The sequence below is a fragment of the Hypanus sabinus genome, chromosome 12 (genome assembly GCF_030144855.1).
Source record: "Hypanus sabinus isolate sHypSab1 chromosome 12, sHypSab1.hap1, whole genome shotgun sequence".
Taxonomy (NCBI): Eukaryota; Metazoa; Chordata; class Chondrichthyes; order Myliobatiformes; family Dasyatidae; genus Hypanus; species Hypanus sabinus.
In genome coordinates, this window is record NC_082717.1 from 98,590,274 (window position 1) to 98,605,710 (window position 15,437).

Consider the following 15,437-nt stretch of genomic DNA (forward strand, 5'->3'; position numbering starts at 1 on the left):
CAGAGAAGATTTACTAGAATGTTACCTGGGTTTCAGCACCTAAGTTACAAGGAAAGGTTGAACAAGTTAGGTCCTTATTCTTTGGAGCGTAGAAGGTTGAGGGGGGACTTGATAGAGGTATTTAAAATTATGAGGGGGATAGATAGAGTTGACTTGGATAGGCTTTTTCCATCGAGATTAGGGGAGATTCAAACAAGAGGACACGAGTTGAGGGTTAGGGGGCAAAAGCTTAGGGGTAATACGAGGGGGAACTTCTTTACTCAGAGAGTGGTAGCTGTGTGGAATGAGCTTCCAGTAGAAGTGGCAGAGGCAGGTTCGGTATTGACATTTAAAGTAAAATTGGATGGGTACGTGGACAGGAAAGGAATGGAGGGTTATGGGCTGAATGAAGGCCAGTGGGACTAGGTGAGAGTAAGCGTTCGGCACAGACTAGAAGGGCTGAGATGGCGGGTTTCTGTGCTGTAATTGTTATATGGTTATATTTGCCTGTCTACTATGACTTCTGAGCAAATCTCTAGATATGACAACAATCCAGTGTCTGCCAAAGACTTTTTTTTAATTAAAAAAAAAACACTGGCACAGGGACTGAAAACGTCAGGAATATTCAGGTCAGGCACATCTTTGGAGAGAATACTTTACTGGAGAGGATGGCTCAAATCAGGAGAGCATTGACAAACTTTTATCTGAACAGTTACGTTGAAAAGTATTTGAGCTGACAGGTGAACTGTACATTGCCACTGATGCTGCCTGGTCTATTAAGTATTCACATTTTTTGTTTGTTTTTAAATTTAAGAATTACAGCATCTGAAGATTTTGCTTTATTTTTATGGATCCCATGAGGGATGGATTTGGGATTTACTGTCCTGGATTTTTAATGCATTGAGTTAATCCAGAACTTTTGTTGCTTGTCAATGATTCTGAACAGCTTCACAATGTGAACCTGTTGTCAGCACAGCTCCAGTTTTGTCAGGGCAGTGTCAACCAATGAAGACCTAGTCCAGGTCCCCCAAAACTACATTTGGGAATCAGACTTACAGTTCAAAGAAAAAGTTTGTGAACCCTTTGCAATTACCTGTTTTTCTGCATAATTACTCACAAAATGTGGTCTGATCTTCATCTAAGTCACAATGATAGACAAACACAATCTACCTGAACTAATAACACGTAATTGTACTTTTTCTCGTCAAGACCAAGTACACTATTTAAACAATCACAGTCTAGGTTCAAAAAGTATTTTACCCTCTGGGGTAATGCCTTCTACCAAAGCTATTTGGAGTCAGGTGTTGCAATCAATGAGATTGGATGTGTGGGTTGTAGAGGTGCCCTGCCCGATACAAAAGACACACTAGGTCAGATTACTGACAGACACTGCTCTTCTCAAGAAAGATCTGGTTAAGTGCACCATGCCTCGATCAAAACAAGTTACAGGGGTCCTCAGAAGAATTGTAGAGATGCAAGCTGGAAAAGGCTAAAAAGCAATTCTAAATCCTGAGTGTACATCAATCCACAGTAAGAGAAATTGTCTGCAAATGGGGAAAATTCAGTAGGAGGGGGCATCCTGCAAAGATCACACCAAGAGCACGATGTGCAATGCTGAAGGAGGTGGAAAAGAACCTCAGGGCAGCAAAAGACCTGCGGAAATCTCTAGAACTTGTTAAAGTCTCTGTTCATGAGTCCACTGTAAAACAAACACTGAACAAGAATGGTGTTCGTGGAAGGACACCACAGAGGAAACCACTGCTCTCCAAATAAAAAACGTTGCTGCATGTCTCAAGTTTGCAAAAGACCACCTGGATATTCCACAATGCTCCTGGGACAATGTTCTGTGGATAGATGGCACAAAAGTTTAATTTCTTTGGCAGAAATGCACACCAGTATTTTAGAGGAAAGAAGCACACCAACACCAAAATCTCATCTCAACTGTGAAGCATCCCCATGGTTTGGGTGGCTTTGCTGCCTCAGGGCCTGGACAGCTTGCAATCATTGAGGGAACCATGAATTCAAAATTGTATCAAGACATTTTACAGGAGGATGTCAGGACAGTGGTCCATCGCCTGAAGCTTAATAGAAGTTGGATGATGGCAGTAAGACAATGATCTGAAACATAAGAGTAAATCAACAACAGAATGGTTTGAAAAGAAATTCGTGTTTTGGAATGGCCAAGTCAGAGTCCAGACCTTCACCCAATTGAGAATCTATGGCATGACCTGAAGAGCGCTGTTCATGCAAGGTATCCCAGAAATATTGATGAACTGAAACAGTTTTGTATGGAGGAATGGTCTAAAATTCTTCCTCGCTATCGTGCAAGTCTGATCAGCAGCTACAGGAAGCATTTGAAGACTATTGTTGCCAAAGGAGGTTCAGTTATTAAATGCAAGGATTCACTTGCTTTTCTCAGCCTGCACTGTGAATGATTAAAGAATGTGTTCAATAAAGACATGAAAAGTACAACTGTTTGTGTGTTATTAGATTGTGATGGTCTATTATTGGGGCTGAGATGAAGATCAGACCACATTTAATGAATAATGCAGAAAACCAAGTAATTGCAAAGAGTTCACAAATTTTTTCTCGCAACAGTGCGTTGTAAAATTTGGCTTGCAGCAACAGTACAGTACAGAAACAAAAATTACTATAAATTACAAAAAATAAAAGTGCAGAAGGAACAAGGTAGTATTCATGGGTCCGAGAGTCTCTACCAACCACTGGAATTCAAGAAATTTGTACTAAATTTGTAAGGTATAGGAGCAGACTTAGGCCATTTGGCCCATCAAGTTTGTTCTGCCATTCCATCACGGCTGATCCATTTTCCCTTTTATGCAGGGTTACTGCTCTTCCAAATGTATGCGGGTTACTCCCAGCTAGAACTTGAAAATGTAAGGCACACAGTGATATTTCACATTTTAAACTGAAGCCAGTTTGTGTCTAGGGTTGATTTTGTAAATTTCATGCAATATATAATTAATATTGCACCATCAAATCACTATGAAATAGCAATTCACTTACTGGGGTTTGTCTGTGGTCACAGTAGAACAGGATGGCTGTCGATCGTTTGTAGATTTTGTGGCAAACGTCTCCTCTGGTATAGTTGATCATTATCAATCCATCTTCGTAAGTTAGGTTCTGAGTAAGTCGTCCTTATTTAAAGGAAGTTAATATTAAATACACCATAATCAGGTCAGAGGAACTGCTTTAAATGGCCAAAGATAGATAACTTGAAACCAGGTCATTTGGATTGTCAAGTAATTTTAAAAAGTGGAATAAAAATACAAATAGCCATTCCAGTAACAAAGTAGACATGAAATAACAACTATTGCTGCAGATGTGCCAGGCCTCCTGAATGTTCTTAGCATTTGCTTTCAGAATTCCAGCATCTGCTGCTTTGTATTTCCACTACGTTTCTAACTAATGGCCTGAACTTAATATCTCCACAAACAATTTCCAACATCATTTTCCACAGAGCGAGTAATAACTTTAAGGTACAAATGCTTAATTCTGAATATTCTGATGTGGAACTTCAGACAGAATGATTAAGATTCTTCAGATCTGACTTTTGAGCTCCCTGAATATTTGTGGCACCAAAATTACAACATGCCCACTGTACTTAATCATTCAACAAACTGGTCACAAGTGGGCACGTTGGCCTTCCAGTTGTAATTTCAACCCCAAGCTCATGCCCAATGCATGTCCGAAGATAAAAGTTGTACAATTTGAAATAAGGAATTAAATGAAATTAAGACTATTTAGAATGTCAACTCTGTACATGGGACAGTACAGCACCTTCATCTCATTACGTTGTGCCAACCCTTTCACCCACTCCAAGATCTAATCCTCCCCCCCCCCACTATTTTTCTTCCATCAATGTATTTATTAGTTTCTTAAATATCCCTATGTATCTGCCTCTACCACCACCCCTGGCAGTGCACTCCATGCTCAACCACTGTGTAACCACTCTTTACCTCTGTTATCCCCCCTACACTTTCCCCCAACACTTCAAAATTATGCCGCCTTCTATTAGCTATTTCCAGCCAGGGAAAAATCTCTGGATGTCCACTCCATCTACGCTTCTTATCACATTCTCACTCCTCTTCTCGTGAGAGAAAAGTCCCAGCTTATTCATAATCCATCCTAATAAGACAGGCAGCATCCTAGTAAATCTCTTCTGCCATCTCCAAAGCTTCCCCAGAATCAGGTTTAACGTCAGGTGAAATTTGTTGTTTTGCAGCAGTTATATTGCAAAATAAATGCAAAATAAAACAATACTGAGGTAGTGTCCATGGGTTTGTTGTCCATTCAGAAATCTGATGGCAGAGGGGAAGAAGCTGTTCCGAAACACTGAGCGTGTCTTGTCAGGCTCCTGTACCTCGTCCCAGATTGTAGCGATAAGACGGCATGTGCTGGGTGAGGGGGGTCTTTAATGATAGAAGTCACTGTTTTGAGGCATCGCCTTTTGAAGACATCCTCGATGCTGGGGAGATGAGTGTCCATAATGAAGCTGGCTGGGTTTGCAACTTTCTGCAGCTTTTTCCAATAGTGTGCCGTGGCCCGTCCATTCCAGACGGCGATGCAATGGTCGGAATGCTCCTCACGGTACACCTATAGAAATTCGTAAGGTCTTTGATGACATACCAAGTCTCCTCAAACTCCTAATGAATTATAGCCACTGTCGTGCCTTCTTTGTAAAAGTATCAATATGCTGGACCCAGGATAGATCTTCAGAGATGTTAACACCCAGGAATTTGAAACTGCTCACCCTTTCCACTGCTGACCCCCGATGAGGACTGGTGTGTGTTGCATCCACTTCCTTCTCCTGAAGTCCACAATCACTTCTTTAGTCTTTCTGACGGTGAGTGCAAGACAGTTGCTGTGACACCACTCAACCAGGTGATCTATCTCACTACTTGTCACCATCTGAAATCCTGCCAACAATGGCTGTGTCATCCGCAAAGGAATAGATCATTTTTGAGCTGCGTCTAGCCACACAGTTTTGGGTGTAGAGAGAGTAGAACAGTGGGCCAAGCACGAATCCTTGAGATGCACCAGTGAAGGGGAGATATTATTTCCAATCCACACTTTGGTCTCCCAGTGAGGAAGTCAAGGATCCAACGCCTGGTTTTTGGATCTTGTTGTGTAGTACTGAAGGTATGATTTTGTTGAATGCTGAAATGTATTCAATAAACAGCAGCCTGACGTAGGTATCACGATTATCCAGGTGATCCAAGGATGAGTGAAGAGCCAGTGAGATTGCAAACGCGATAGGCAAGTTGCAGTGGGTCTTGATCCTTACTTAGCTGGGAGCTGATTCTAGCCTTGCTTCATCATAGTAGATGTTATTGAGGCAGCTGGTATGATTGTCACCCTTTTAGAGCGCTTGGCAACCTCTGCCTGCAGCTGTGAGATACTGAAGATGACTTTGAACACTCCTGCCAGTTGGTTGGCACAGGTTTTCAGAGCCCCACTAGGTACACTACTAGGGCTCGATGCCTTACATGGGTTCACCCTCTTGAAAGATGTTCTGACATCAGAATCACCAGATGCTGCTGGGATTCGCAGTGCAGTTTTATTCTCCCTTTTCAAGTGTGCATAAAAGGTGTTGAGCTCATCTGGGAGTGAAGCATCCCAACCATTCATGATGTTAGCTTTTGCTTTGTAGGAAGTAATGCCCTGCAAACATTGTCAGAGCTGATATGCATTGGATTTTGTTTCCAACTTCAATCGGAATTGTTGTTTCACTCTTAAAATAGCCTTCTGTAGACCGTGTAGGTGATTTAGCTTGATCTAGAATCATAATTGGCCTTCTGTAGGCCGTGTAGGTGATTTAGCTTGATCTAGAATCATAATTGGCCTTCTGTAGACCGTGTAGGTGATTTAGCTTGATCTAGAATCATAATTGGCCTTCTGTAGACCTTGTGGGTGATTTAGCTTGATCTAGAATCATAATTAGCCTTCTGTAGACCGTGCGGGTGATTTAGCTTGATCTAGAATCATAATTAGCCTTCTGTAGACCGTGTGGGTGATTTAGCTTGATCTAGAATCATAATTAGCCTTCTGTAGACCGTGTGGGTGATTTAGCTTGATCTAGAATCATAATTAGCCTTCTGTAGACCGTGTAGGTGATTTAGCTTGATCTAGAATCATAATTAGCCTTCTGTAGACCGTGTAGGTGATTTAGCTTGATCTAGAATCATAATTAGCCTTCTGTAGACCGTGTAGGTGATTTAGCTTGATCTAGAATCATAATTAGCCTTCTGTAGACCGTGTAGGTGATTTAACTTGATCTAGAATCATAATTAGCCTTCTGTAGGCTGTACGTTGATTTATTGTATAGTTATAGATCACCGGTCTTGAATGCACAGATCTAGCCCTCAGCAGACTACAAATCTCCTGGTTCATCCACGGCTTTTGGCTTGGATGTATCCGGTATGTTCGCAAAGGCACACACTTATCCACACAGGTCTCAATGAAGTCCTTCCCATAACGTGGCAACCAGAACTGAACACAATACTCCAAGTAGCATACACAAATGCTTGAGGAACTCAGAAGAACTGGCAGCATCTATGAGAAAGACCTCATCTTTTTATTTTCCAGTCTTCATGAAGGGTCTCAGCCCAAAACGTCGTTTACTCTTTTCCATAGATGCTGCCTGGCCTGCTGAGTTCCTCTAGTATTTTGTATGTGTTACTCTGATTTCCAGCATCTGCAGGTTTTCTTGTGTTTGTGACAATACTCTGAGTATGGCCTAGCCAGAATTTTATAGAGCTGCAACAATTTCTAAAGTAACAAATAGCAACTAGCAGGTTACACTGTACATCACCTCCATTGATGAACCGTTACCCCCTACAGAATAGGGTCTTTGTAAAGCAGATGCAATCACAAGGCAATGTCATCTAAACAGGCACCGGTAATGAGCAGGCCACTGCTGCTACCACAGTATCATGAGAAAACTGAGTTTCAGCTCTTCCCTGTGGAGTGTTGACAAAGAGCCACGACCAAGACCGCAGGAAGCAGAGCAAATTGCAACCTCCATCTGACCGGGTGGAATATGAAGCTCTGTTGGGAAGGATGGCTTTCCACTGAAGAGTCAGCAATGAGGTCAGATTCAGCTTAGGAAGAGGGCAGACGTTGGACTGCATTTTCCTATGTATTCCGCTAGGAAAATGTTTCATGATTGATCCCACCATTCTTGATGCCTGGCCTACACTAAGCTGTCAAGTTTCTCAATGGTTAATCAAGACAGAGCATTAAAAGCATATCTACACAGAGTGCTACCAGGAGAAAGTAGCATTCATCATCAAGGAGCCCACACTTCCACAGCAGGACGGCCGCACAGGAGCCTTCACTCCCACACCACCGGGTTCAGGAACAGTTTCTACCCATACCAACCATCTGGCTCCAGAACCTCAACACCAAACTGTTTTCACAACCTATGGACTCACTTTCAACGACTTTTAACTCAAGTTCTTAGCATTATTTATTTATTTACTTATTACCATTCGATTTACTTTATTTGTACAGTTCACCTTTTTTAGCACATTGGTTGTTAGTTTTCCATTGATTCTATTGTATTTCTTTGTTCTGCTGTGAATGCCTGCGAGGAAATGATTCTCAGGGTGCTATCTACATATACTTTGAACTTTTGAAATTAAGATACAGTACTGTGCAAGCCTTAAGCAAATATATAGTTAAGTGCCTAAGAGCTGTGCACACTACTGCAATAATTTTATGTATTGCACTGCACTGCTGCTGTTCAAAAAAAAACTCACGTCGTATGTGAGAAATGATAAACCTGATTCTGACGTGGGTCTCCATTGTGAACTGAGAGGGGAGGGGGCAAGGAGAGAGGAAGCATGGTTGGAAAAGAGGGAGAGAGAGGAGGGAGTGGGAAGCACTAGAAAGACATTCTGTAATGATCAATAAACCAATTGCTTGTAATCAAATGAGCTTGCCTGATGTCTCAGGACTGTGTCTGCAGCCGTGCCGCTCCCTACAGCCCAGCATGCCTCATCTGCCACCTGTCCCACACCCTTCCTCACCATTCCCAACGTCCTTCAGATTTACAGACTTGCTCTAGGCTCCATGTTAACAAATACAGGACTGTGCGGACACCAAATGCCAAGATTTCTCTTTTGGGAGAATAAATATTAAGAAATGACCTGTATCCTTTACCAAAATCATTGTTTATATTATTCCTCTTCCCAGAATAGAACTCTTCCCTAGAACATTCTCAGCTGGCATATATCAATACATTAAAGGAAAAACATACCAGCAACTTTGTGAGTACGCTCTTTCACCTGACATGCTGAAACCGCATCTTCCTGACTGCCTGTGTCACTTCCACACTTGAAGTCTCTCAACTGGTCACAAACTCCAAAGTAGTATGTGTATTCATCAACTTTAATCTGATATTCTTTGTTTGCCAGTGGGCGAAGATCAAGTACATAACCATATTTGGGGTCTTTAACCTGGCAATTTTCACCTGCAAGAGCAAACACATTCTTGTTAATGTTGCATTGTACAATTTATTGTCTCCATTTTATGCTTCATACCCGTATGGTTTGCATTATCCAGACTTAATTCTGTCATTTCATTTCTAACTAAGCACTCGTTCTAAATGTTAATCCCTAAACGTCCTATAACTCAACTACTTCCGAAATGTCCTTTAAAGCAATTAACCCTTCCATTATACACTACTGGGTGTAATATAATAAAACAGACTCATCTTTTGTCAATTCTTCAATGCACAAATCCAGAAAGTTCTTGTATATATCATAAAATTATCCAACACATTACTGCTATTGATTTCTACATAAAAGAATCTGGGCAGGCTCTCCGAGTCAATAAAATATGTCGAACTAGTCCAAGTCTTAACAAACTGAACACTTCAGGCATTGCAGCTAGCAAAGTTGTTGCAAGTACAGTCAGAAGTCTTCATGGAACTGACCAAAGCACTGAATCAAGTTCCCATAACATCCCAGTACGGGAACCATGTCCGAAAGAACTATATGACTACTTCCAGTTATCCAAGGCTCGACAACGAGGAAAGATAGGGTAAAGCTCAGCATTAAAAGATCTGAACAATATAAACTATGATCTATAAATTAACTGGACCAAATTTTAAGTATAAAGGAATTAAAGTTGTAAACTCAGTCATGGCTACTAGCCTCCCCAGCATCCAAGACATCTTCAAGGAGTGCCTGAAGATGGCATCCATAATTAAAGACCCCACATTACCCAGGACATGCCCTGTTCTCATTGCTACCATCAATGAGAACCTGATACACTCAACCATTCAGAAACAGCTTCCTCCCCTGCCATCAGATATCTGAATGAACGTCCCTCACTACTTTTGTTTTCTCTTTTTGCATTACTTATTTAACTTTTAAACATACTTACTGTAATTTAAGTTAGTTTTACATTTTGCAATATACTGCTGTCACAAAACAAATTTGATGATATATGCCGGTGATATTAAACCTGACTCCGAGTAATCAATTTTCATAAATCCTGACCAGTTTTCCGAAGTTCTTTATGGAGCTGGTGCCCAATGGCTAAAAATGAACGGGCTTCACCAAAGAACAAGACTTAACTTATAAATTAGTTATACTGTCATACCCACAAACTTTTACCTTGGGCCCTGCGAACCGGACATGCAGCAGGAGTACGCCACACAAAAAGATACTCGCAATCATCAGTGCCTTCAAATACAGGGGAGCCCTGCAGTGGAAGAGAGCAAATTTATGGCAAGGCAATTCAGAAAGGCACAACATCCTTTAGAAACAGTTCCTGGATCAAGACCAAAATTTACTAACTTAGAAAGAGATCAAAAATGGCAACAGCAGCTTCAACTGGGGCGGAGGGGGGGAGAGAGAGAAGATGGGGTTGTTCTCCTTCAGGGTACTCAAATTTAAGGAACACTTAAAAATCATAAATTTCTGATAGTGCATTAAATACAAAACATTTGACTTTGTAAATTTTAGTAATACAGCATGTTAATAATGGCAGAATATAGCATTAATGGCAAGACTCTTGGCAGTGTGGAGTATCAGAGGGATCTTGGGATCCGAGTCCATAGGACGATCAAAGCAGCTGCGCAGGTTGACTCTGTGGTTAAAAAGGCATATGGTGTGTTGGTCTTCATCAATCGTGAGATTGAGTTTAGGAGCCAAGAGGTAATGTTGCAGCTATATAGGACCCTGGTCAGACCCCACTTGGAGTACTGTGCTCAGTTCTGGTCACCTCACTACAGGAAGGATGTGGAAACCATAGAAAGGGTGTAGAGGTGATTTACAAGGATGTTGCCTGGATTGGGGAGATTGTCTTATGAGAATAGGTTCAGTGAACCCAGCCTTTTCTCCTTGGAATGATGGAGGATGAGAGGTGACCTGATGGAGGTGTACCACGATAATGAGAGGCATTGATCGTATGGATAGTCAGTGGCTTTTCCCCAGGGCTGAAATGGCTAGCACGAGAGGGCACAGTTTAAAGATGCTTGGAAGTAGGTACAGAGGAGATGTCAGGGGTAAGTTGTTTGTTGTTTTTTTTTAAAACGTAGAGAGTGGTGAGTGCGTGGAATGGGCTGCCAGTGGCGGTGGTGGAGGCAGAAACAATAGGGTTGTTTAAGAGACTCCAGGATAGGTACATGGAGCTTGGAAAAATTGAGGGCTATGGGTAAAGCCTGGGTAGTTCTAAGGTAAGGACATGCTTGGCACAGCTTTGTGGGCCAAAGGGCCTGTATTGTGCTGTAAGTTTTCTGTGTTTCTAAGTTCTAACAGGCACTTCTGACCCAGCAGGCCTGCAATGCCCAATTACACCCATGTGTCCAATTAACCTACCAACTGGATGCCTTTGGACTGAGGGAGGAAACCCACATGGTCAGACAGAGAAAGTGCTCTCCTTACAGACAGCGGTGGGAATTTTACCTGGGTCGCCAGTCCTGCTAACCACTATACAACCATGCCACACCTAACATTTTCCCTTCTGCAGGAGAAAAGGTAATCAGGTTTTAATTAAACTTCTAAAGAACTAGCGCTACTCTCCTCATCTAATGACCTAGAGAAGCTGCGTGGCTTTGAGTACCTCTTAAATCTCCTTGTAGGAGAACAATCCTAGCTTCCCTGCTCTTCACTTAGTTCAAGTCCATCGGCTGAAACCATTTTGAACTTGTGTAAACAGGCAAATTGTTTTGATCAGCGAACTGAATTTTCTTCCTCAAGCACAGCTGGTGACCTGGAAAGCACTGACTGAAATGCTCATACAACAGTGATTTCCAAAAAGGGAAATCAGTATATATTTTGGAAGAATACATTTGTAGGGCTATGGAGAGGAGCATGGAAGCATTATTTAAAAACACCAGAAGAAGCACACAGGCCTAAACTGACTCCCTTTGATAAGTGTTGTATGAAAGTGAAGGACAATTAAAATCCTTCCCTCCCAAAGAAAAAGCAGAAACTTGTATTACAAAGAACAAATTACATTTGACAGAAGTTAGCTCTTCACCCTTATGTACTTAGTTCATGTTGACAATGTTGCATTGTTGTACCAAATATGTCACATGAAACATTCAAGGCGTGCTTCATTTGTGTGGTAGCGTAGTGGTTAGCGCAATGCTTCGCAGTACAGGCAACCTGGGTTCAACTCCCGCCACTGTCTATAGGGAGTCCGTACGTTCTCCCCATCACTGCATGGGTTTCCTCCCACAGGCCTAAGACTGGTTAATTCATCATTGCAAGTTGTCCTGTGGTTAGGCTAGGGTTAAGCCCTGGGATTGATGAGTGGGGTGGCTTGAAGGGCCTATTCCGCACCGTATTTCAGTAAATAAACAAATTTTGCAGCCATACAGCTTCAAGTTAACAAGACAAAGGAGGGCAGGTCCTATCAAGTAAACACAAAGCCAGTTCATCATCTTTATTGACCAGAGGAAGAGTGAACCGCAGAAAAACAATGGCAAGAAAAAAAAACTAGCTAAATTGGTGATCTACAGTCTTAATTAGTTTAATTTTTGATAATACTGTTGGAATCACATACCAGTGACTAAAACTGAACAGGGTGCAAAGAGGGCACACTAATGATTGGGCGAATGAGCCAATAGATAATGCATCTGAAAAATACTACAAGAAATTTAGATTCATGGATTTCTGATGGTGTCAAAGTACTTCACATTGGTGCAATTGTCTTCCTAGAAACTAAGCTTTAAAATGTTAAACTCATTCCCTGCTCATTAACACAGCTTGCTACGTTTCTGACAAATTACATTCTCTAAAACACTTGGGAAAATACAGACTTACTGGGACTTCATCGCACTGGAAGAGGATGCGTGTAGAATACCGCAGATTGTTTCTGCACTTGTCGCCGTTCCGATAGACAATGCTCAGGGAGCCGTCAGTCCCAGCCTGCGGACTCATCTGAACGTAACCCAAGTTCAGACTCTTCTTCTCATTTTGCACACAGGATCCTACAGCACTGCCTGGCGAGCAAAACCAAGCCATTTAAAATCCATCTTCTCACTGCTTAAAATCCTTCTGATTCATGCTGTTGTTCGTATAGACTCCAGCCAAGTACTGTTACACAGAGTCACCAGGCTATTACAAGCACAGGGTGTTCTGGTTTCGCCTGCCTGTACATCACCCAGCCTGAACAAGAACATTACCCAACTTCATTTTAAACCTGATGCTGTGGGACTTCTGGGAAAATCCTTTTCACAAAGCCAGGAGGGTAGCATACATTTGCAAAGAAACAAACAGTGAATTAAGATGAGCGGTAAAGATTAAAGCACTTAGGTATGGTGCCACAGTTAGACTGATCAAAAACTTCTGCTTGGATCTCTACAAATGAGCAGAGGAGAGGAAGAAAGTTCTGCTTTCATAAAAAGAGAGGGAGACAGATAAATTGCTGGGATTCAGCTTCAAAATGGATATTGTGAAACGAAGCAAGTACCTTGTGAATGGCAAGTAATCACGGCAAGAGTAGAGACCCAGCAGAGAAAGCTGGATTTCATTTGGCAATTTGAATTTTGGTGATAGTTCAAGTTGCAACACGCAGGGTAAACAGGAGATTGAGGCGAGCAAGGCTCCCTGCCCCCATTCAACCATCCAGAGTGCCCTGACCAGCTTTCACCATCTGGTATGGCAGTTACAAAGCATCTGACTGCAAGTCCCTGCAACAGATTGTGAGGGTCTTTCCCCCCCCCACCCCACCCAGGGGATAACCAGAACCACTGTGTTGACACAGGACCCCCTCCCATCCGTACCACAACCTCTTTGATCTCCTACCGTCAGGCAGAAGGCATCGCAGTATAAGAACGAGGACTGGTAGGCTGGTTAACAGCTTCTTCGCCCAGGCTGTGAGACTTCTCAACAGCCCACTGCCACAGTGTTCATGACAGCAGCAGTAGCATTATGTTTAACTATATGTCATATACCCACTATATCAGCTTGAACGCCTACAGAATTTTTAAAAATCTGTTAACATTACATTAATAATATGGGTACTGCATTTTGTACCTTGCTTCGTTTAGCTGTATACATGTGTATGGTTAATTCACAATAAACTTCAACTTGAACTTGGTCTCATATAGAACTTCAAGCTTGATTCAAAGGGTTCCTCAATTGGGGTGGGGTGGGGTGGGGGGGGGGGGGGGGAACGATTCATTACCGTATCACTGGTCTCTCTTGCCACCCGTAATTAATGCTGCTGGCATTCAGGGCAACAATGAAGATCCTCCACCCGTCTGACCATACTGTCGCACGCAGATAAAGAAGGATTTTTCATTGCTGTTTTGGCCACAGTTTTGTTTAACCATGTCAGGGTTGTTAGCCCTGAGCTGAACAACGGAACCTGGAGGACCGATGGACCACTCTTAGTCTGCCCTCTACCCTTTGACCTGTGTGGCATGGATGACCCTACCAAGATCCAAAGCAGAAAGCCCTGACTCCAGCCAACAGAACTCCCCGGGTTACTGAGGCACACAAGCTTCCAAACCACGACAAGGGTGTGGTTCTCTTGGAGGACAGCAGCACTGGGTTTGGGTCCTAACACCCTGAATACAACTCTATTTAAAATCTGACCCATAAATAAGAGCAACATTTCCTTTAAGGAGGGTTAGATCAAGGGGGAAAGCTGCCTTTCAAAAGCAAAAGTGAAATTAAAGAATCAAAAGCAGGAAAACCACGTGCCACTTCAACAGTGGCTCACAAACTAAAATTAAAGTGTACAAAACTATCTATTAAATACATTTGCTGTGCAGCTTAATGCTATCAATATTGGGACATAGATGTGGCAAGCCAAGATATTGACACAAAGCCTCACAACCAGTAAAGACGAGGCTATCTGCTGAAGTAATGCTAGTCACACGATATGCAAACATACTGTAATTTCATTCTGCAAGTTCACTCACCATTCGAAACAAAATTTAGCTGGACATTGCTGGGACTTGAGGAACTAATTTACAGGGAAAGGTTGAATAGGTTAGGACTTTATTCCCTGACTGAGGGAATGAGGGGAGATTTGATAGAGGTATACAAAATTAGGAGTATAGTTCAGGCAAATGCAAGCAGGCTTTTTCCATTGAGACTACAACTAGAGGCCACGGGTTAAGGGTGAAAGGTGAAATGTTTAAGGCTGGGGTTCCCAACCTGAAAGTCCATGGACCCCTTGCTTAATGCTGTTGTTCCAGGACATTAAAATAGGTTGGGAAACACACGATGGGGAAACTTCTCCACTTAGAGGGTGGTGAGAGTGTGGAATAAGCTGCCAGGGAAGTGGTGCCCGTGGATTCGATTTCAACATTTAAGAAATTTGGATTTGGGGGGGTGGGGGGGGTGGGTGTATAGAAGGCCAAGGTCCAGGTAGATGGCATTAATGGTTCGGTACAAACTAGATGAGCCAAAGAGCCAGCTCTATGAATCTAAAGACCACTGCTCCTGGCTTTAGAGGACAAACTGATTTGCTGTTAAATATCTCAGTCAAGTCCCTGAGCTGAAATATAAAAGTACAGACAAGTTATAATCATGGTTTATAGAAGGGACCACTGCCACAAACAGCTGAGACCTACACAATGGATCCAATGTCTACATTTCAAATCCTAGGATCTAGTTAAGGATGTTTTTAAAAATCTACTTATTTTTCTGAACCAAAGGAAATGATACAGTTAATGGAGCTGAATAAAATCTTATTCTGTAAATGTAAATGTCCAGCCATATACAAGATGTACTTTGCTTGTCCAATGAGGCTTAATGCTGCCATTATTCATGGGGAATGGCAAGTTCACTACATACCTACCAGCATCTCGAAATACTGAGACCAAGGCAATTCATTCCCAAAGCAAACTGTACAATTCCCAGGAATAAATGGAAGTAGAATTTAACAGCCTTAATGTGAACATGGATGCTGCTTGGCTCTCCCTCAAAGTCTGAAGTGAACCTGTACTCACTTGCGTGGTCAAT

At 42.2% G+C, this 15,437-nt stretch overlaps 1 protein-coding gene across 1 annotated transcript in view; it reads right to left on the minus strand.

Annotated features, from left to right (window-relative positions):
* Nucleotides 1-15,437, minus strand: part of igf2r (insulin-like growth factor 2 receptor) — a 198,241-nt gene that overhangs the window by 83,493 nt on the left and 99,311 nt on the right. The window contains exons 25-28 of the mRNA XM_059986536.1: nt 12,282-12,460; nt 9,624-9,711; nt 8,261-8,473; nt 3,004-3,134 (exon numbers count right to left, since the gene is read on the minus strand). Of these exons, the coding sequence (XP_059842519.1) occupies nt 3,004-3,134; nt 8,261-8,473; nt 9,624-9,711; nt 12,282-12,460 (611 nt within the window). The remainder of the gene's footprint in view (nt 1-3,003; nt 3,135-8,260; nt 8,474-9,623; nt 9,712-12,281; nt 12,461-15,437) is intronic.